General features: G+C 27.7%; 2 protein-coding genes, 1 long non-coding RNA gene and 1 pseudogene across 12 annotated transcripts in view; 3 read left to right on the forward strand and 1 right to left on the reverse strand.

Annotated features, from left to right (window-relative positions):
• Nucleotides 1-1,483, forward strand: part of LOC149894552 (uncharacterized) — a 6,676-nt gene extending 5,193 nt beyond the window's left edge. Inside the window, exon 3 of the long non-coding RNA XR_016449370.1 lies at nucleotides 1,332-1,483. This is a non-coding gene — a long non-coding RNA (uncharacterized LOC149894552). The remainder of the gene's footprint in view (nucleotides 1-1,331) is intronic.
• A 338-nt stretch (nucleotides 1,484-1,821) lies between these two features.
• Nucleotides 1,822-7,088, forward strand: LOC145186919 (uncharacterized). 7 transcript variants are annotated; one of them, XR_016449361.1, is made up of 12 exons: nucleotides 1,822-1,987; nucleotides 3,253-3,400; nucleotides 3,812-3,996; nucleotides 4,071-4,227; nucleotides 4,561-4,653; nucleotides 4,894-5,100; nucleotides 5,535-5,609; nucleotides 5,733-5,840; nucleotides 5,943-6,026; nucleotides 6,233-6,377; nucleotides 6,769-6,863; nucleotides 6,959-7,088. XR_016449361.1 is itself a non-coding variant. In XM_090076952.1 (10 exons), the coding sequence occupies exons 1-10, from the start codon at nucleotides 1,874-1,876 to the stop codon at nucleotides 6,325-6,327; spliced, it is 1,266 nt and encodes a 421-aa protein (XP_089933078.1). In that variant the 5' UTR covers nucleotides 1,822-1,873; the 3' UTR covers nucleotides 6,328-7,088. The 7 variants fall into 7 exon arrangements, 3 of the variants coding, with proteins under 3 accessions (XP_089933078.1, XP_089933079.1, XP_089933080.1); XR_016449359.1 differs by having other exon boundaries at nucleotides 6,233-6,863; XR_016449360.1 differs by having other exon boundaries at nucleotides 6,769-7,088.
• A 2,903-nt stretch (nucleotides 7,089-9,991) lies between these two features.
• On the reverse strand, nucleotides 9,992-15,943 carry LOC145186477 (uncharacterized). Of its 3 annotated transcripts, XM_090076934.1 has the most exons (16): nucleotides 15,637-15,943; nucleotides 14,912-15,312; nucleotides 14,603-14,708; nucleotides 14,217-14,440; nucleotides 13,923-14,054; nucleotides 13,575-13,748; nucleotides 13,342-13,478; nucleotides 13,013-13,121; nucleotides 12,811-12,894; nucleotides 12,451-12,631; nucleotides 12,182-12,271; nucleotides 11,968-12,048; nucleotides 11,802-11,853; nucleotides 11,508-11,561; nucleotides 11,233-11,420; nucleotides 9,992-11,069 (listed from the first exon to the last, which is right to left on the reverse strand). In XM_090076934.1, exons 1-16 carry the CDS (start codon nucleotides 15,896-15,898, stop codon nucleotides 10,504-10,506), a joined length of 2,841 nt encoding a protein of 946 aa, XP_089933060.1. In that variant the 5' UTR covers nucleotides 15,899-15,943; the 3' UTR covers nucleotides 9,992-10,503. The 3 variants fall into 3 exon arrangements, with proteins under 3 accessions (XP_089933060.1, XP_089933061.1, XP_089933062.1); XM_090076935.1 differs by lacking the exon at nucleotides 12,182-12,271; XM_090076936.1 differs by lacking the exons at nucleotides 11,968-12,048; nucleotides 12,182-12,271.
• A 1,403-nt stretch (nucleotides 15,944-17,346) lies between these two features.
• LOC149894553 (uncharacterized) lies at nucleotides 17,347-22,186 on the forward strand (annotated as a pseudogene). Its single transcript, XR_016449355.1, has 3 exons — nucleotides 17,347-19,862; nucleotides 20,056-20,268; nucleotides 20,334-22,186. The product of XR_016449355.1 is annotated as an uncharacterized LOC149894553 (transcript).
• Nucleotides 22,187-23,054: the final 868 nt, after the last annotated feature.

Below are 23,054 nucleotides of genomic sequence, written 5' to 3' on the forward strand. Positions count from 1 at the left end.
TTTTGTAGAATAAAATTGCAACGTCAATGCAAATGTCTTAACTTCAGGAGGATATTTTTTCCCCTTTTTGGAATCCTTACCATTAACTATTTTTTGCATAAGTGCTCTTGGTACTCCAGAAAATGACTTTAAAAGCATTTCTTGACAGTTTTGGGAAATCATTTTGTTTTTATTCAAGTTTTTAACCACAGACTTTATGGAAATTACTGTTTTTTTCATTCTGCTACACTTTCCCTGAACAATTTTTAGCTTCTTTTTTAAAATGCAAATTTTTTGTTGGCTTGTTTCAAGTTTTTTATTTAATTCCATATAGCTAGAGCTGCAATCATCCACTATAGTTGATTCTTTGCTTTCACTATCTACTTCAGTTTGCAATTTTATTGCCTAATATATATATATATATATATATATATATATATATATATATATATATATATATATATATATATATATATATATAATAATAATAATAATAATAATAATAATAATATTTAAAAAAATTTTTAATTTACTATTTACTATATACAGCCTAAGGAACCTTTGGGTTGTAATACACTAACATTGCCCAATTAATGATTCATACAACAATGTGTAAGCTGTTTACCTTGCAAATATGTTACAAGCCTCAGGCATTTTGCAGTGGGTAATTAAGAATCAAAAGGTGCATACTGATATATACTTATATCTAATTTTATATATATATATATATAAGTTTGTGCTTTGCATACCTTTTTAAGATGGTCAGGAAACTGTTTAAATCGAGTAGGTATTGCATTATTTCTAAGTCGAACTGTCTGACCAGTTCTATCAATGTCTCTTTCCATAAAATGGTCTGAGCAGATAACACTAGATTTACTTGGTTGCCAATTATCACGATGCATCTTTAAAATCCATTCTCTCTTACGGTCTTCATTTAAAGGAAATCTAAAAAAACATTAATGTTATAAGCAATTCTAATATATATATATATATATATATATATATATATATATATATATATATATATATATATATATATATATATATATATATATATATATATATATATATATATATATTATTGTCATAGAATCTATGATAAAGATATATTGTAATATTAATCTAATTATAATACTATTGTTTTTATAATATCATTAAAGAAAGCAGTGGTCATTATATACAAATGAAAAGTTCTTTTTAATTTTCTTTTAACAGTAGATTCCTCATCGGAACTTCCTGAACTATCACTTCTTAAGCCCCCAGTTCTTTTCCTCTTTTTGCACCCATAAGCAGAACACTCTGAACCTCGAAGATCTTTTTTTAATCCGCTCATAATTGTATTTTCTTCTTAGCTGAAATCTGATACTGTGTATTTAAAGCGATTAGTCGAAAAACAAAACTTTAAGCTTACGGGATTTAAATTTTTGGGGCTTTCCAATATGGCGATTTTGGCGTCAAAAAATAAGAAGTTTTGCTCGGAGTTGCGCTATCCAGTTATTATAGAGATCAGTGATTAAACCTCCTTGATTTAACGCATATAGGCGTTAAAAAAGTAGCCGTAATATGACGTTATTAATCAACCTATTAAATATCATACAAACCCAATTTCCATAAAGTTTAAGAAGATTAATCCAAAAAAGTTAGAAGGAAGATTTGATTGCTATTTTTGGAGCGTCACGTATGGTAAGTTTCATAGTTTTGCTAACTTGCTTTCTAAAATAGGTAGAGGATGTAGATATGATAAGAAAAATGTTAATGTTATGCATCAGTTAGGTAATAGACAATTCAATTTTTAGTAAAATGCCGTAATAACGCATGCGTAGCCGTAATAACGCATGCGTAGACACCCGATCCTAAGTAAAATGTTTCGATCTCATCGAAATAAAATTTCTCTATGTTTTACGATCTCATCAGCCATGTATGCGCAACACCGCCACACATGTGGCGCTGTCTTCTGATCTCATCAAACTGTGTATGCCCTGTTCCGTTTTGTATGGCAACAAAAATGGTTAGTTTTAATTCTTCTGTTAGATTTAGATTTTCACAAAGTTTAATAGAATTGGAATCTGTAAAGGAAAAAAGTAGAAGGATAAAACAATCTTTGCTAACTCTTAGAACTCTGATTAAGAGCTTTATAAAACTTGATTGAGATTAAATCAAAAATAACCAAATTATAATCCTTTCTTTATACTTTTAATTCTTTAAATGAATCTCAATTTAGTTTTTGATTAAAACCTTTAATCTTTTATATAATGTTAAGATACTGGTTCAAACGGATATACATATATATATATATATATATATATATATATATATATATATATATATATATATATATATATATATATATATATATATATATATATATATATAAACCAGAGAGCTAGTACACATTTTTTTATTTTTTTTTATTAGAAACTTGTTTATAAGAAACAAATACTAGAAGCCCCAAAACCTTAAGAAACTATTTGTGCTAAGTTATTTTCATTAGGAAACTTATTTTAATTAGAGTTCAAAGAATATTCTCTTATTTTTGTTCTGTTCACAGACAAACCTGAGGATTATATTTCATTGAATGATATTAATGGAATTCAAATAATTTTAGTTGACTGTAAAACATTTTATCTTTCTTGTTAATATGTTTTCTAATTGCATTTTATTTACTTTTTCATTTGATACTTAAGAAACTATTAAGAAACTTTTAGCACTAGAGTTGTAAAAAAGTACTTTTAAAATAAGAAACTTTCTAGTACTAGACCATTTGCTTGGTTTATTTTTAAAAATATGTGTATCTTGATATTTTTTATCAGTATAAACATTATATGATTATACAGCAATAGGCTGTATAATCATATATATATATATATATATATATATATATATATATATATATATATATATATATATATATATATATATATATATATATATATATATATATATAATATGATAATAATAATAACAATAATGATAATAATAATAATAATAATAATAATAATGATAATAACAATAATAATAATAATAATAATAACAACAACAACAACAACAACAACAACAACAACAATAATAACAACAACAACAACAACAACAACAACAATAATAATAATAATAATAATAATAATAGTAATAATAATAATAATAATATTAATATTAATAACAATAATAATGATGATAATCATAGATCAAAAATATTGTTCATACTGTTCAAAAATTAGACTCCTGATGTCTTTTTCATTATGGTTCTGTATTTCTTTCATGTAAATTTTTCTCTAGAACTGCATTGCTCAACACAAAAACAATAAGCGCAAGAATGATGAAGAAGATATTCAAACAGTTGTTAATCGAAAGAAAGTTTCTTTGAATACACAAGCTGTACGGGGTTATGATATTTGGAGGCAAAACCAGTTACTTATGCTTAAAGGTATTCTTATTTATTTCACTTTGCCTTGGATATTACAATTTATTGATTGCCTAAGCCAGTTCATCATTTGGAAAATGATTGTGCCAAACTTCTGGATTTCAATTGGATTAGTACCAGAAAAGCCATCTTACAATAAAAGAGTTAGCCATTTTCACATTTTGATGTCATTATGTATGCTGAGGTGAAACACTTAAAGTTTCAGAACTTTTAAAACAACTGTAATTTTAAATTGCTTAATTGATGATGATTTATGTTGATTAAAAGATAATAAGTATATAAATATTCAATATAATATATATTTATATCATAAAGTAAAAATATAAATGATACGAATATTTTATTTATTGTTATGATCATATCAGTCAAAAATGCTTTTCTATGAATAGTGAGATATATTTAACTTTAAATTAGATGCTGAGTTAGAAAAAAAAAAGATATGTTTTAAGCAGCTTGGTCATAACTGGTCAAAGTTAAGTGTTGCTGAAAAAGGTATTTGGAATGAAAAAGCTTTACTTCAACGAAATAACTTAGTCCCTCTTTCAAATGAGGAGAAAAAAATTAAATCAAAAAAGCTATTGAATCAGCTTACAAAAGTGGTAAGTTTTCATCTTGAGTTCTCTCTAACTCTATGATTTTCCTTAGTTTATTATTATATTAAAGTTTTACTTAGGTTGAAGAGTTAGCAAATCTCGGCAATGAAGTTGTTGCTGTTACTTGTCTAGCTCAGGGTGGACCTCCCATTGTTACAGCCTCAGAAAAAGGATGTCAATTTTTACTGAAATCTGAAGAACTTAATTTTCAATTTAAATTTTCAGAATTTGTAAAAGGTATTTAAAATGTTTAGTACAGTAGTTTTACAAAAATATTAGATGAAGTATCCATAGGATTAATAAAATTCCAAACTCTTCATACTGGGAGAACTCAAAATGGTAATTCTTATTTTTAAACAATAGCAGTTCTACCAATTGCTGCAGGACTGCATTTTATGCTATAATTTTCTGTATTAATTTCAATGAAATTTTTAAATTTTTGAATTAATTTCATATTTTCCTCACATGTACCTTATTTATCTTATCATATTTATAATATAATTTAATTTATTATAAATTAATTTATATCCCATCTTTTTTATGGTTATATTTAATGTTGTTTTATTATAGCTCCAGTTTTAAATATGAAAAAGAATAAGGTGTCAAATGCCACAAAAAATAATTTATGCATCGAAGTGACAAACATCTTAAATAAGAAATATGGTATGAATTGAGGGAGATAATTTAATTGTTTTGTTGTGTCATTTATGAATAGTTTAGTGGATTTTCCAGCACTTGTATTTATTATGATAGCTAAATTTTCATGGGCTTTTTTAAAAAATTACTTATAATTTTGTGTAAATTAGATTATAAAAAATGGTTATAAAAGAATAAAAGGAAGTGCAAAATGTAATCTTTGAAATGTTTTTAGTTTGAAAATACCTTTTTATTTAATTTTTTTAGAAATTGCTAGACTTGCTTTACCAATTGAACTACAGAGTAAGTTTAGTAAAGGACATATACCTTACAAGAAATATGTTCCTTCCATTATAAAAGCAAGTGGCTTGCCAGATGGACATGTTTTAAAATATCCATCATCAATGGGTTCAACTTTATTAACCTATATAGTTGAAAACCAAGATAATATTGATGTTATTTTTGATTTACAAGGTAAATTTTACTTGAAATAATATTGCTGAACTAATAACGATACATTTTAATATATTTATATTTTGATAGTTATAGTTTGAAATGTAAAGTGTATTTTAAATGTAACAAGCAAAATTTTGTATTAATCATTGATTATTAAATTCCATCAAGTAATAAGGTTTGATTGTCTGGATATTTAACCATCAACTTTATCTGCAATTTCTCTTTGAATGAATTCATTTCCTCTATCTTATATATTTCTCTTTAAGCTTTCTTATTCACAGTTTTCCACCAAATAAGTTTTATTGCAACTTTTGTTTTAGAACAATTCTGATAAATTAAATGTGGGTAAATGAGAAATATTTTTATGCAAAAGTTTTGTTTACTAAACATGGCTTTACGACTATACATTTTTGACATTTATGTATTTAATAAAATGATATGCATTTTAATAGAAGCAGCTACAATTAGCAACACAGAATTAATCTTTTCAGTTTTACCAAACACTTTATTGTCTTCTACTAAAATAGGTATACTCATTTTTACTTTTGTACTTATGTATGGTTGTATGAAGCTGCTTACATCTGTTGTTGCATTTATCAATATTTAGCTTGAATTCTCAATCCAATATCCTTTTTGTTGTAAATATTTAGATGAACTTTTACCAGTCATTAAATCTGTCTTTGAATCAAATACAACAGCATCAACTACTCCAAATAATCGATCCACATTTGAATTAGCATCATTTTCAAATAGAGCAGGTTAATTCTATTATATACTGTTATAGTAAATAAATTGGTAACTATTTGTTAACAGCATAGTTTTATTATGATTTTCACTTTTGTGTCACTTATTTAATTCAGGCCAAATTACCATTAAATCAAATGAGTCATCTAATATTGAGCATGACTATATTCACTTGAATGAACTTTCTTCCAGTGAAATAGGTAACCAAAACTTCTGGATTTTTTAAAAGTTTTATCTAAAAAAAAATTTCTTTGTGTTTCAATATCCTTCATTTATCATTATTTTTATTATGCATTTATTTTTATTATTCATTTATTTTTATTATTCATTTATCTTTATTATTCATTTATTTCATTTATCCTTCATTTTGAACTTATTTTTATTAATTCAATTTGTTTATTTTCAGGAAATCTATTAAAGCGAGTCAAAACAATCCAACTGAATAAGATAGATTCTAGTTGTATTGATTCAAAATTGGTAGAAAAAGCAGATATTAGATAAAAAATATTGTATAAGTTCTCAAATTTTGTATATTCAAATGTGAAAAAAAGGTGAGTGACACGACTTCTTTATTATTATTTTCAAACTCAGCTTACCCAAAAAAATAAGAATCAGATGAAATTGTTAAAAAAGTGTTTTTACTGCTGGCTTTTGTAGTTATAATTTATAATAATATTAAGGGTTATGCAATTTGAGATTCTACTGAGCTTAGTTCATCTGTAGCAGCCATTAAACAGATGAATTGGTTCTGGCTTTAAGACTGTTTAAAGAATAAGGTTTGATATGAAAAACAACTAAAAATGATTTTTAGTTCAATGTTTATTTTCAACATAGGGCCAGTAAATTACACAATCGAACCTAAAGTGATGTTTTAAAGAAATTATAATTATATCATCATTTGTTATAAAATTATGTTATGTAATGCTCAAAAATTCTTTTCAGAAGTTATCTCTCTCTACTACCTAAAACAGAACACGAAATAATTTGCCGGGATTATAATCTGCAGTTTGCTTGCAGCATATGTTTAGTGTTCCATTGTATGGTTCCATATATTTAAATATTGAAAATTTTATTCATTTATACTATGACTTGATATTTTTCTTCAAATTTTTATTACTGTTTTTCTTTTTAGGCCACTAAAAGCAGTTAATGTTGATTTTGTGTGTATCTTGTATTACGGATATATCACCTATTATGCATGGATTGTGTATTATACAAGGATTGTATTATAGTTAAGAATAAAACTTAGACTAAGAATAAAATTCTCGTTTTCGTTTTAAAGTTTTTGAGTCATATTTTTGATCTGAAAGAGAGGTGTTTTTATATTTAGCAATATTTTCTACTTGGAGTTTTTTAATCGAAGTTTCAGTATTTGCTATTTGTATAGATAATACTTAATATTATGATAGTTATTAATATATTATAGTTTGCATATTCTCTAAAATGTAAAAGAATGCGAAATGAAATACTAAAGTATAATAAATTTACTTTCATATATTAATGAAATTAAAATATATTATTATTAAAAGTATAATCGAATATTATAATGTTAGTGAGATATTTTTGAGGTGATTTATTGTGTTTTTTGATGTTTCAATTCAGCCACAGGTGGTCGGCGTGGCGGCAATGGTAAAATATTGTGCCGCATCGGCCACACTGCCGGTCAATTAAAGATCAGAGAGGCCGTGTCGGCCATGTCAAATAGTAGTTTAATACAAGGCGCATGCCCGACGGGCAGAATGACAAGCACTGATCTCAAAATATAACTGGAAAGTGTATTCTATTGTTTTGTTTCTTTTAAATTTGAAGCCAAAATTGGCCTCCCAAGCTGGCAGCGATCAGAGCTTTTAGCGGTGACCCATGTAAGGTTTTACAGAAATATGAAAGAAAATAATTAAACAGAGCTTTGAAAGAAAAACTAGACTATGAAATAAATTTTTAAGAAGTTTAAATAAATGAAATGATTTTTAAAAAATTAGACAATTAAAGAAATTATTAATGGTATGTATGGTAATGGATGGTAAGCGGCAGTGGTGTCTACTTACAATTTTGAGAAATTCTATATTTTCAATTTTTGAAGCAAGATACCAGATATGTACATGCTGCATGAATTATTAGCTGAGTACTGTGAGCACATACAACTCAGGGGTTCCTTCTAATTAATATCTTTAAATGTTAATTATCCCTTAAAGTTTAATAATCACTCCTAGTTTAAGATATAAATGTATGTAAAAACACCTTTAAAAAAAATTCATAAACTATTAATAAATTTTTGAATATAGAAATATTAACTTCTCATGTCTGACTCAGCTATAACTGATAACCATTTATTTTCACTGACTAAACTTATTTCAGAAAACTATGCAAAAATATGTCTTTATCACCTGGATAAAGAACAAACTGCCCCTATTCAAAAACCAATTCAAAATATTTTTATTATATGATATGATATTATATATATAATATTTTTATTATATGATATGATATTATATATATAATATTTTTAGTATATGATATATTATTATATATATAATATTTTTATTATATGATATGATATTATATATATGTAATATATATATATATATATATATATATATATATATATATATATATATATATATATATATATATATATATATATATATATATATATATATATATGTATATATATATATGTATATATGTATATATATAATAATTATTTAAATATAAAAACTCTATACAACCAAATAACTCTAGAAGTAACCTCTTTGTTGTGTGTACTCACAGCGCTCAGCTAATAGTTCATGCAGCACTTATGACTTTGTAGTACCTATCTGAGAAACTAATGCATAAAAAATATTTTATCTTAAAGAGAAACTTAGCTGCTTACCAATCTGTTGTGCTATTAACCTTCCAGCACACAGCATTGGGTAGTTAAGAAGTAAAAGGTACATAAATTATATGGCAAATGCTAATTATTTGAAATTTGAGATTTATGCACAAGCAAACAAATACTTTTTCTTCACTACTATTAAACAAGCTAAATTTCAACAGACTGGAATAAAAATTTGTACAAAGTTTTAATTTAATATATTCAACACGAAAATGAAACATCGAACTGGGGGTTTTTAAAAAGACGGAAAGCCTGCGTACGTAAAAGTAAAAATTACTTCAATTCGTTAATTTTGTGAAAATTGAAATTTCAAATCTCCACAAAGAATATATTTTTCCGAATACAAACTTGAATAAAATATTGTAAAATTATCGAATCAGCGATAAAAAAAAAAAAAAAAAAAATCCAAGGTAGGGAAATGCTTGCTTAAGAAAAACAAAGTTTCATTTTAATTACATGCTTTTTGTTAGAACAGCGAGTTACAAATGCAAAAAAGTTTTACAAAAGTTTGCATTACGATTTTCTATTCCGAGTTCATCTACAGAAATCCATCATTATCTTATAGAGTGTTAGCATACCTTTTTCTTTACAACAGTGAACAATGACAAAATACCAATTTCCATTGGCATTACATAAAATTCAAGTATTAGTTTTATCACAAAACATTCATGCATGTAAAAACTTACTGACTTTCCTTAACATATTGGGAAGTATTGTTAATCAGTTTTTGGATTCTTTCGATCTAATTGCTTATGTAAAACTGAGGAAAAAGCTTTTTAATTTTATGAAAATATTCAAATTGTCATTACATAATAAAAATAAGAATTAAAAGGCCATCGGCGTTTGTAAATTTGATTTCTTTCAAAACGTTTAGAATAGTGTATCAACAATGTCACTACTATTTTCTTAAATACAACTTAATGTCGATAATTGTGCTGAATTGTTAAAATCGTATAGCACTCGGCAACCATTTTGAATTACTAAATCAAAACTTTTAGTTTAGCTTACTTTTAACAAAAGTTTGCTTTGCTTCTTTCCTTGTAAAAATTGAAAAAAACATGCTTATAAAGAATTGCAGAGAGTAGCAATCTGTAAAACAATTGGCGCATTAATAAACTCTTCCTCAAAAGCTTTTTATTTTTAGTCGCTAAAGGCGTTCAAAACAGGTTCACATTGTAACACATTGGTAATGATTTATAATAGTCATCCATTTTCCGTTCCCCAAAAACGGTATAAATTTATTATCTTATTATCAATAAATTTTATTAACCTAACTCATTAAATACTAACTTAAAAATACATATAGATTCTCATCTAATCTCATTAAATACATCGACATTAACAACTCTTCTTTGAATTTACGCACAAGTAAAGTATATGTTAATAAACCCTTCAATTATACAATAAAAAAATATGTGATCCCTTTCTAAAAATCGCCGTAAAAGATAGTAAACGGATAGAACTTATCGCTTATGTGCAAGAATGACTCATGTAAACTTTCAAAAAATAGTTTACAATTGGTGAGAGACTTAGATTTATTAATTCTTATTTTTCGTACAAAATAATACAGAAACTCAAGCTAATTTTTTCCAAATAAAATTTAGGAATCAACAAGAAAGTGAAGTCCAATATTAAAAAAAAATTATCATTAACACAATGAGTTAACATTCCCCTGATGACGGTGTAGCAAGCATCTGTTATTTTTTTTCTGAGGAAAAAGTTCATAGAAATTGACAGATGCCTAAAAATACGATAAAGGGTTCAAAATATTACTAACATCAATTGCGACACTCCCCGTCAAATTAGAAATTCTCACTACTTTTAGAAAAATCTACATCACTCTCATCTGAGTCTGTACTTAATTCGTCATCAAGCTCTCCCAAGAACTGAACATTCGTTTCAGAATCTGAATTAAAATACTGAAGAAAAAGCTCAGACAACCAATGTATTTTACCAACTAAAGAGTCTATTTCTTTCAACAATATAGCTTTCCAACCATCATCTAAAAAACTTTGTTCAAGTGATGCTAGACCTTCTTTGTATTTATTAATGGAATTGCTGTAAAAATCTAATACATTCTGCATTTCATTTTTTAACATCTCAATTTCTTCAACAGCTCTACAATTTAATTGATACAACTCGACACATTTTCTTTTAACAGTTATCGCAATCAAAGCCTCTGGTTCATCATTGAGGGTTTTCCAAAAAGCACTCTCCATATTGGTAACTTCATCCCAAACAATAATATTTGGTAAAGTATTACTAGGATATAATAAACTTATAGAGTTAAACTCTTTGATTGCATCTTGTAAATGTTTGTTGTTTTTGTTTATCTGTTTACTTAGCTTTATAGCTATTTTCTGTCCATCTAAACAAAAGTTGTATTACAATTTTATATCAGTGTGCATAAGTTTTACAAAACTTTAACTTTTTGTTTTTTACTTTATAATTATTTTAGTAGACAATTTGAATCAATATGAATTTAGTCAAATAAAAGCTTTATAACATGATCTTGAATGTTAACTTCTTACCTGCATATTTTTTTTTTAAATTACTCAGTAACAACTTTTGAAACGCAAAACTTTGAACCCTTTGTAGAATAAAATTTCTCTTTCTTTCATATACTGCAGTTATGGTGTCCTTAAAAGGATGAGTGGTTGGATCCCAACGAACATTAATTTTTAATTTCTTTTCTTTATTTTTAAGTTCTTTCTCAAGTCTGAAATTATGAAATATACCTTATAATGTATAACTAATGATGAATATGTTTTTAAATTTTGCTTTATCTTTAAAAATAAAAAATTACCGCTCGAGTTCCATAAAGCTCTCTAAATTTCTGTCATTGAGTGCAATATCGCTTCTGATAAATTAAAATGTAACTAATAAAACTCAATCAAACAATCCTTAAATGTAACATTATTAATAATAAAAATAAGATGTGGCATACTGAGAGTTTTGATCATTTTACTCATGGAGCTGGGCCATGAGTGAAAAGATCAGTTATTTTTCTATTATAATCATTTTAATTTATGAGGGAGGAGGAGAGGCAGGGGTCTAAATGTTCAACAGTTACATCATAAAATAATAAACAGCATTTTACCTCAATTTCCACCAATCATCCAAAATTAAAGCATATGATTCAAGATCACTTGCTAAAAATATGACAAATATTTGCAAATATGACCATAAAGCTACAAATAACACAATAAACAATCTAAATAAACACAATATTAATCCAGATTAGTAATTTGTTATTAAACTGAAACCTTTTTCAATTTTCTGAATTCTATGCTCTTCCATATCAATTTCTGCTTCTATCCAAGATTGAATAATATCTCTGTTTGAAACTAGTTAGTAATTAAAGTAACTGGTAATATTTATAAATAAATACTTAATTTTAAAAAAGTCATCCCAAATTTTATAGAATATTAAATTCTTTTATAAAATTAATTTAATACAAACTTATAGAATTAGACAAACCATTAACAGATTTTAAAGTTTGTTCAAGTTCAATATTAGTAGTATCTTTAAGTTTTAAAGCTTTATCATATCGAGCACAAAGTCTTCTACCTATAAAATTTCACAGATTGATTTCACAGAATAACAAAATATGGTTATTACTATTGTTATCATTATAATGTAGTAGTAGTAGTAGTAGTAGTAGTAGTAGTAGTAGTAGTAGTAGTAGTAGTAGTAGTAGTAGTAGTAGTAGTAGTAGTGGACATGGGTATATCTAATCTGAAACTTACCTAATGCATTAATAGAATATTGGGCATAATGAAGCAAACCAAGTGAAATTGTGTCTGCTCTATGACTAGGTGTTTGCTCTTTAGTAATTTTTGAAAACCGTCTGAGGGTAGACCATAGACGCTCCATAACCTCTCCATCTGAAATACCAATCCCAACAGTTGATTTAGGAGAATATTGCAACTAAATAGAAAATTAATTAATATTATTATACTGGCAAATTGGTAGATACATTTACCAATTTTAATTTAACCAGTAGTCTTTCAATTAATCAAAGTATTCATTTTAATAATCAAAAGAGTGATGTTCTCATTAAGTGAAGAAGTATTTCTTTATTCTGTTTTATTTAAAAAAGAGAATACCTGACAAGCTGATTTATGACCATAGACATGAAATGATGGAATGCAGAATGAAAGGTTTTTATCAAGAATAGTACTTTTTCTTTTCTACAATGAAAAAAATATACAAGAGAGTTACATTTTGTTTTAAGCCAACAAAGAGCAATCTACATTAGCTCCAACATTTTGTTAAACAAACACACTTTAACAAAATGATGAGATTTACCTTTAGATGTTTGACAAGGACACATGCAATATCATACATAACTACAACTTTTACTTTTTCATTAACTTCCTGGAGAACTTGATTTATCAAGTAGACTGCATTTGCCAAACTATAAAAAATGTCTCTTATGATATATTAAAAAGCCTTTCATATTTTAGGTTTGAGCTTCAAATACAGTATTTAATAACTATTTATTTTAATCAGTAGCTATTTTATTACAATAGTATCTTAGTGAAAAAAAGATATTTATAATGTCATTTATATTAAAATACATTTAAAACTCTTTGTAATTTTATTATTAAAATACAGAAAACTATTTTGAAGAAAACCTTTCTCCAAACTTTAGATTGAAAAACTTTCGAGGTACTTCATGTCTGCAAGCACAACCAAAAACTCCTGTTTCATCAAGTTTTGCGTTAGCTTTTTTAGATCTTAGTGAATTTATTGCTTTAAAATCATTACATGCCTAAAAAATGTTATTAAAGATTCAAGTTTTCACATTCTTTGATAAACAATAATGCTGAATATGCAAGTTAAATCAGCTATTAGAGAAAAAAAATACCTTTAACTCTTGTGATGATAGCTTAGAGTTATAACTAACAACAAAATCATCTACAATTGATTGATCCATCAGATAAAGATTTTTAAGAACTGGTTCATAATGACTTTTCCCTGACGAAAACTTTCTTACCAGTCCAAACAGTGCATCGAATGATAACACTAATGTACCAGTCTCCTGAAAAATTTACTTTATACAAATACTTAAAATGTAAATTTGAAAAGTATTCAAAATATTTAAATTAATAGTTTTGTAACAAGAAACAACTAATATTTACTTAAAAAAAAAATGCCAAAGTTTCTCAAAAAAAAAGAGAATAAATACAGTATATTATCGATATATTTTACGTACTTTAGGACATGCTGGACAGACAGATAACTCAGCAAAGTTCTGAAATCTTGACTTGAAGGTTTGAAAGTCATTTTTAAACAAAAGATAACTTAAGAAACACTCACCGGTTAACATTTTATATACTGTGTCAACCTAATAATAAACAATAATTAATTTTATGTATATTACATTGGGATATTTTTCTAATTTTTTATCTACCTGGTAAATTTTTATACTTTATACTTTATAAAAAAATATAGATAAAAAAAAAATGTAAAAAAAGTTTCAAAGATTTATAAGAACTTATAAAATAACCTTAATATAATCATCTCCTTTTGATTTTGTAAACAAAGCTTTGCAGAATGACTTAACAGCAACATTCCCATCTAAAAACAATGCTTCCATCAAATCCATTAATTCATAGCTGAATGCTGCAGTTGGATGGACAGGAGAACTAGGCCAGAAATTATTTTCCAGCAAAAGATCTACAACACTTGGAGAGCACAAACATTCCCCTACATATGACTCATGTTGCCTACCTAAGTTGTAAAAAGCACAAAAAAACAAAAGGAAAAGGCCGCTATTGAAATTTGTTTCAAAAAGAAAATTATGATAACTTAAATTAACTAACAAAATGTTTTAAGTTACAATCATATATTTGGAAACTATTATCATAAACTAGTATTAATTAACATTAATACCTGAAGCATCAAAGACTATCACTTCTTTATTTAAAGTATTTACACATTGACAATTAGATGACTTGATGATTTGTCGCTCACCTTTATAAGTCTTATAGTACCCAGCCTTAAATTTGTAAATAGCAATGTTTTAATACATAAAAAATGTAGATTATTATATGTCTTAAATCAAAAGAAAAATGGCATATTAAAAAATAACAGAGTATTGCAAACAGAGTATTATTGTATAACAGAGTGTAAGTAACAACTCTTCTAAACTTTTTACTGTTACTTTGAAAAAGAACCTATATATACAAACATTATCCAAACCTTTGAACACCAAATACGAGCTTTATGAAAAAGAGAAAGTTTTTTATGCATATTCTCCCAACAATTGTGGCAATACCAAATATAAAGACAATCTGGACATTGAATTAGTTCATCTAGAGGTTTAATTTTATTGCATATACAACAAGGTTTATTCAGCAGAGAATCAGAATTAGAATCTTTATTTATATGGTTGCTGTATCTTGATGTTAAGAGTGATATAGATGAATTATACAACTTAAAAGTTAGAGCTTGTTTTTTCAATATATTCCAATTTTCAGCTTGTTTTTTTGCAATATCAACGTACGGAACTTGCTTTCTCTTTTTCAATGATTGTTCAATGTCAACGCTATCTTGGTTATCATTACAAGTAAGTTCCACCCCATTGCCTTTGTCATTATTTCCTGTAACATTACAAGAAATTTTCATTATGTTTACTTTAAACATTAATACATTTTTGTAATAATGAAAAACAATTTCTTGACAAATTACTTAAAATTCTTGAAAAAAAATTCAATAGAAAACATTTCAAAGTATTTTTAAAAAAATAGAGAGAAGGCGTTTTGTAAATAATTTCTTGTTTTCCAAAAAAATAATTAAAATCATATGATGTGGGCCATTACCACAAAACTTCACAAGATTTAGTTTTGAAGCAGATTTATAAAGATCCTTTTTTAATGACCTTATTTTTACTCAACTTTTCGTATGGTTTTAAAGAAAAGAAATACCGTCAACTTCATCAACTTGACTTTGACAACTGTTTGAATCATACCACTTTCTTGTAATTTTCCTTTTATTTTTACCAACAACATTTATTGTTATTTTCCTTCTCGCTCGAAAGCTTCGCGACCCTCTCGAAGACATATTTAATGAAAGTAGCAAGAAATATAAACAGCTTGTAACAAAGCATACACAGTTTGATGAGATCAGAAGACAGCGCCACATGTGTGGCGGTGTTGCGCATACATGGCTGATGAGATCGTAAAACATAGAGAAATTTTATTTCGATGAGATCGAAACATTTTACTTAGGATCGGGTGGCGTAGATAGCTCGCTTGTCTACTTTTTTAACGAGCTACTTATTTTACGTGACACCGGAACAAATATGTTCGTGCGGCTTTTCTCTGATCTTAATGAAATACGTAAAGTTTCTGGGGGTTAATCATTGGTTGCGCCAAAATTTAGTTAATTAAATTATCAGTGCTATTCAGAAGCAGTATAACAAAAGAAAAAGATAATTTAAAGTATGCTTTTAAAATAGTTTGTGATTTATTGTTTTTTTAATTTTTGAAGGATTACGAAAACGAAGCTTTAAAAGCTCTTGGCAATGGTATATTACCCCCGTCATTAAACCTGCAAAACGTAATTATATTTCGCCATTTTCGTCTGACTTCCCAAAGATCACGGTAAAAAATAGTCAGACGAATTACATGTTTTTTTTTTTATAAGCATATGAAATTTTTGAAACAGGCTCGGGTATGCTTAAGCAAAAAGTTAAAAGAGGCTCAAAAGTATGCTTAAGCTTAAGCATATTTCTAATAAAATATGCTTATTTCAATACTTTCTTAAAGTGTGCGCGTTACTAAAGGTTAATGGGTATAAGAAAAATAAAAAGTTGACTTATGCTTTGTATTTGCTTTGGTTTTAATGTAGCTGAATTAATGTTATAGTATAATAACAAAAAATAAAACATATATACTATATACAAATGTTATCAATGAAATCAAAGATATGAACTTCGCGTTCCTTCTCGTCCGGACCAATAAAGATGTCATCTGGAAGAATTTTGTTGGCACTTTCATTTATAGCATTATCTACCTCCACCGGTTGAATATCACCCTGATTTCCTATGGGTTGATCACTGCCAGGATCTGTAATGGATGGTGGCGGCACTTTGTAACTATCAAGGCCCTCTGGTTTAACAAGCAAATCTTCTGAGCCATCAGAAGTCATTAAACACCCAGTCATTGTCCAACATTTCTTCCTTTGATTGTCATACGTTGAAGTGTTTAAAGCTTTCCATGCTTCCCCTGCCCAATGTGTAATCAAAATTCGTCTCTCTTTTGCAGTGTATTACTGAACCATCTATCAAAATGATTATCTCTATCGAGCCATTTTTGATGTTCAATCACAATAAGTCTTTTCAGAGTGGCAGCATACCCTGCATCAACTAGTTGCCAAAGGTCAGTGACACTTGGTAGACCGTACCATAGAAGTCCTTTAGCAGCAACCACAGCATCTTTAAAATTCTCCTGCATCTGTCCCTTCAAATTGTCCAGCAAAAGAACAAATTTATCAAGCTTTTGTACTTTTACAAATAATAAATTTAGAAATATATATATTTAAAATTTTTAAGTAAATGAAATTCAAATTTTTAAAATAGTTTATGGAGGCTCACGAATATGCTTACATATGCTTTTTTTTTTCCAAATCTGAGCCTCCATATGCTTATAAGCGTTATGCTTATAAAAAAAAAAACATGTATCGTCTAGTTGTAAGAATGCATCTTGTCGTGTTATTTTTTAGAATTTCATATCAACATATTTTTTAAAAAGTAAATTTTTTTTCAGTTAGCACTGCTATTATTGAATTAACTGTTCTGAAAAACTTCGTCGTAGTGCAGATATAAAATTGATATCGAAGGTATGTTGAGTCTTTTTTTTAATGTATTGGGCCAAGTTTAAAAACTATATTTTTATGTGCATGCGAAATTTCATTGAAAAATATTATATAGCAGACACCTAATTTTTTGTAGCAGAATAGGTACCTTCGCTTAATATTTTTCGCAATATAATAGAGGATTGAGGGGGGCGGCCCTTTCAACGATTTTCTAACAAAATGAAATAGAACATTATTAAAGCCAATTTCTTTAAAAACAAAAACGAATATCATTATAATAGCTTAATAATTTGAAAAAAGTATCTTTATGATGCATCTCTGATTTGCTCATAATAATCTCTTTGCATTATATTATCATAATTATTATAACTAAAATATATTTTATTGTTATTGTTTGATGTTGTTAAATAATACTGCATTATTTAATAACAATATGCTATCATTCAATAGTTTAATTTTATATTTTAATTTGTTGATAATTTATGAAAAATTTTTTATGATGATTATGAGTGAATGACGTATGGGATGGTGTGCATTATATGATGCATCATATGGTTATTTTATTAAAAAAATAATTTAGCATGCAAATAATATTTATGTTATAATAAAGTTGCTCATAATTATTATCAAATAATAGTTATGTGTAGTTTGTAATAGTTATGTGTAGTAAGTTATATATAGTTATTCATCTTATAAAACAATTTATGTGTTTTTGTCTAAAACAGAAATAAGTAAGTGATTTTTGTTTTTGAAAAAAAATGAAATTAAAGTAAACATTATTCTCTTTAAAAAATTTAATTCATTTTAAAAATAATTATACTTGACATTTTAAGGTATCATGGGACCCAAAAAGAATATGCGCGTGTTTCGTGGTGCAGCAAAAAAATATCTAGCATCAAACCTCACTTTGCCTTCACAAATAGACATAGACTGTAGAAATGGACATATACTGTTTATATTCATTAGCAATAATGAATCACAAAAAGCAACTATTGAACAAGTCAATAAGCTTTATGGCTTCAAGATTTGTAGAAGTCATATTAAACTTCTTGTTAAAGAATCAAAAAACTGGGCATGCAATTTTTTAAGAGATTCTAAACATTTTGTTGACTTTTGCAATAAGCTTTTCTTTTATCAAATGACAGTCTTGCCAGCAGCACAGTCATTACAGTCAACCTCAAAATTAAGTAACACTATTTCATCTTTGTCAGTTAACTCATCTCCTAAACATATAAGTGTTTTATCTTCATCTAATTCAAGGCCATCATTATCCATCTCCTAAACATATAAGTGTTTTATCTTCATCTAATTCAAGACCATCATTATCCAGTTAAAAGTGTTAAAGAAAAAAGCTAAGGTAAGGGCAAGATTTGAACATCTTAATGAGAGCATCACTCGCAAAGACAAGACAATTAAAAGTTTGAGGAATAAATTAAAACTCCAACATTTCAACTTACAGTTAAAAAAGCTTCAAGTTGCAATTTTACGTTTAAGAAAACAGCTAGAATTTGCCCAAACAAAGCTGTCTAATGAAGAAACCATCTTACGCCAACAAATTACTGAAAAGAATGCAGAGATTTCTGCCCTTCAGAATGACATGCTTAAGTTACAGCAGAAGATAGAACAAATGCAGCAAAAAGTACAAAACACCAAGTATAAAAATGTCTTCTCATCCAATATTAGGGCAGTAATCTATGACATGTTGGCATGTCAAGTTCCTACTCACTGTGTGCCACAACTTATTATAAAGTTGGAGAACACACTGGATATATATTTAGTGAAATTCCACATCGCATAACTGTGGAGCAGGTGATGCGTGAGTTAGGTGTTATTTCAGAACTCCAGACTGCTTGAGCATTCTCAACAAAAAATTTGACACTTGGTTTTGATGCTACAACCCAGGAGGGGGTTCATGTAAATGTTGTGCACTTAACAACTAAATCTTTATGTATGGTTGTAGCCATTGATCAACTGGAGGTACAGCTTATGACTTTATGAGTCATATTGGAAAGTCTGTGGATAATCTTGCTAAAATGTATAGTGACTTTTACCAGAAACAATATACTGATGTACGAAGCACTATTATTGGCAACATAGCTAACACAATGAGTGACAGTGGCAGTGAACCATGCAGCGATAACAAAGTTAAACATTTTTCGGCAGAAATCATTAAATGAACTGAACTGTCACCTTCACCCCTTAGACACAATCACCACTGCTTGCAAGTCATCACTTAAAGCCTTGGAAACTTCAAAAGGCAAGCTTTTTGGTAGAGATTGCTTTGCTGCAAACATTGTTGTTCAGCTCAATAAACTCCGTTACAAGGACAGTAAAGGTAAATAAATAAATAAAGGTAAAGGTAAATAAACTATATATCATATTATTACTCTAATATTGTTTTGCTGATAAAATTATGATTTTAAATAATAATCTGAACATAAAAAGTTTGTTGATTAGCATACTTGTTTCAAATTTACAAACAAGTTCTTTGAATTGCACACTTGCTGATAATTTTTTTTTTTTTTAAGGTGATCCAAAAGGCTTTGTTAACTTTTTGGACAAACATGGCCTGCCCAGGGGATTAATACCATGCAATAGAGGAAATAGACTGCACATCCTTTTTCATACATGTGGAGTTTTGATACATCACTTCCACAAACTTCAAAGTTTTCTGTTTTCTGGAGTAGTTTTGTGTGGAGGACTAAGAAATTGTTTGTTCCAAGACTTCACATCTGAAACAGGTTAGATTTTATGGTGTAATAATGACCTTATCATATACTTTATGACATATTATATTTAATTTAAGGTATCCATGAGATGTGTGCCCTAGCATTAATTGGAAAGCTACTGGCTGGTCCTTGGATGAAAAAGTTCTATAATGCATCAGGTCATGGACTTGACTACTTGTTTGGCATTCAAGTTGTCAAAGATGTTCGCAATGCACTTGTTGAAAGCAGCACAATGGCCCTTTCCCTTATTTACAGAAAAACAGACTTTTTTGGTGGTGATCTCAATGATCCAGTTTTTAATTCAATTATTGACTTTTGCCCAAGGACTGAAGAAATGAGATGCGCATTAGCCAGCTGTCTAAATGCTATCATTAGTGTTATTAACCGTCAGTATGAGCGACAGTTCAACATGACCTCAACTGATCAATTGAAGTCCCAAACACTATTGGCACGACCTCATAACATTGACTTTGAAGAACTTGTAGGTATGTTTAGCGCTGCAAAATAGAAAGCTTGTAATGCCACTCTTTGTTTCTTGTCATCAAAAATTCGCACATGCAAAAGTAGGGCAACTGATTTCCTTTCTAAAAAACCAACTGATGTACGAAATAAATTGATAGCTTGGTCCATCTCCTCAGCCCGAAAAAAGCGGTTAGCAAACATACAATGCCATGAAGAAATGAAGGTGGAGTTGATTAAACGCATGGGGAAAATGATTAAAATTAAGGAGGACAAAGAAAGAAGAAAAGTAGAAAAAGTATTAAAATCTTGCATGCCTCAGCAGATAAAGCAACTGTTTCCTGATTTGGAAAGTAATGCGGCTGCAGATATTAAAGACATTCTCAATGGTACTGCTGTTGGAAGAAATATATGCCACATGTGGTATGATGCTGACACTAACAGCCAAGATATGTACTATGGCAGACTTCTTAGCATTAAAAAAAAGAACAGTGCCATATATATATAGTTTCTTATTGGAAACCAAATGAGAATGAGGATGATGATGGTGTTGAGTACGATATGACTAAATATCAACTCTCTGCATACATCATAAGTGGTGATATGGTGATATCATAAACAAATTGTGATTGAGTTAATAATAGTATGCTAAGTTTTATTATAAAAAGTAAAATGGTTTATATGCTTGTGTTAATAGATATCATTTACAGATAATAGGTAAGTCAAATTGTTAGAAATATTTTTGCAATTGTAGTTATTGTATATATTATGCTCCTCCCAGCATTTTTATTTTTATTTGTAAAGTTATGAAATGATATATATTTCTCTCATTCATTATTTGTACATATCAGATCTTATTTCAGGAAGTGGGACAGTTATTGACATCCAATATTTGCTTGGATGCTGATGCATTAACTAGACAAGATGCTGGTGTTTAGTAATTTTAATAAATCAGTATAACTTGATCATAGACTAGCCATCCTCTAATGGCTAGTCTATGAACAGATCTATACTTTTTCATTATCATTTTTATATATCACATCTATTTTATTTCAGGTATTATTGTGAGGATTTGTCAAAGCAAACATTAAGAGATTGACTTACTTCTATCGATGTTTAAATGGTAAAATGTGTTATGCATCAGGAGTTAAGTTATTTTGATTTATTTTTACCCTAGGGCATACCAGATATAATTTATTTTGTTTATTATTGCAAGGTTTTATCAGAGCATGCTGAAAGTTAGACTTTTGCTTCTGTGGATATTGATACCTTCAGAAGACAAGAATCTACATTTTCTATCTATGATGTCAATGCTGTTTGGTAAATAGAAAAGATACGTCTTGTTCGGATTAGGCAGTCACAATCATCACGAAAAAGGCTATTTTCATAGCCACAATTCTGTTAAAAACATTACTAAGCAAATGAGTTTTTTTTTGTTTAACTATTTACATTTCTTGAAGTGTTCAATTTCTTGGGGGGGGGGGGGGGAGTAGTAATCGAAATAAATCGATTACTACTTTTATTAAAGTGCTATCCGAAAACAGGATCATGAAAAATAGGTATAGCTTAAGAAACCATGAATCTTTAAGTTCGCTTTTGACTTTTTAGCTGGGTATATAAATACACACTATACACAGCATAAAATAATATATAGTAATGGAATACGCCTTTAATTATATACACAGTATTCATTACATATTAAAATATTACATAATATAAGTATAATAAGGTATTATATTATAATTACTTAGAGCCTAATATAATATTATAATTACATAGAGGTTATTATTACGCTTGCATCCGCGATATTTATCATATTAATTTATAAAACTCTATTATCAATTTTTAATTCATTATAAAAAATATTTTATTACTTTAATCAATATGATAAATTAATCAAAATACTAAAAAATTTTTTAACATAACTTTTTTTATTAAAGCGTTAAGTTGAATGAAAACTTAATGGAAGCAAAATATTGCGCAAATAAACAATAAAGTTCGATTTCAAAACTGCCGTTAGCCGAACATGAAATTTTTATGTTGGTCGCAGTTTTCTTAAGCAGTCCTTCTTGTTAAATTTTGCTATTTAAATGTGCATAAAATTTTGTAGAATTATTCGTTTTTTATGAAATTTTCATATTTCAATATTTCATATCGTATTTTTCATATTTCAAAATTTCATATCGTATTTGAAGTATTTTAGAATTATAAAGCAACGAACTCTCAACCCTGAGTGATAAAAAACAAACTAAAAAGCCATTTTTTAAATTTTTCAAATTTTCACTTATGCTTTTTATTTATGCATTACTTATGAACCGTTCTGGAAATCTATTGGCTAA

Source organism: Hydra viridissima, unplaced genomic scaffold (genome assembly GCF_058129835.1).
Source record: "Hydra viridissima isolate aposymbiotic clone 2 unplaced genomic scaffold, HvirCarnegie_v1 scaffold_1, whole genome shotgun sequence".
NCBI lineage: Eukaryota > Metazoa > Cnidaria > Hydrozoa > Anthoathecata > Hydridae > Hydra > Hydra viridissima.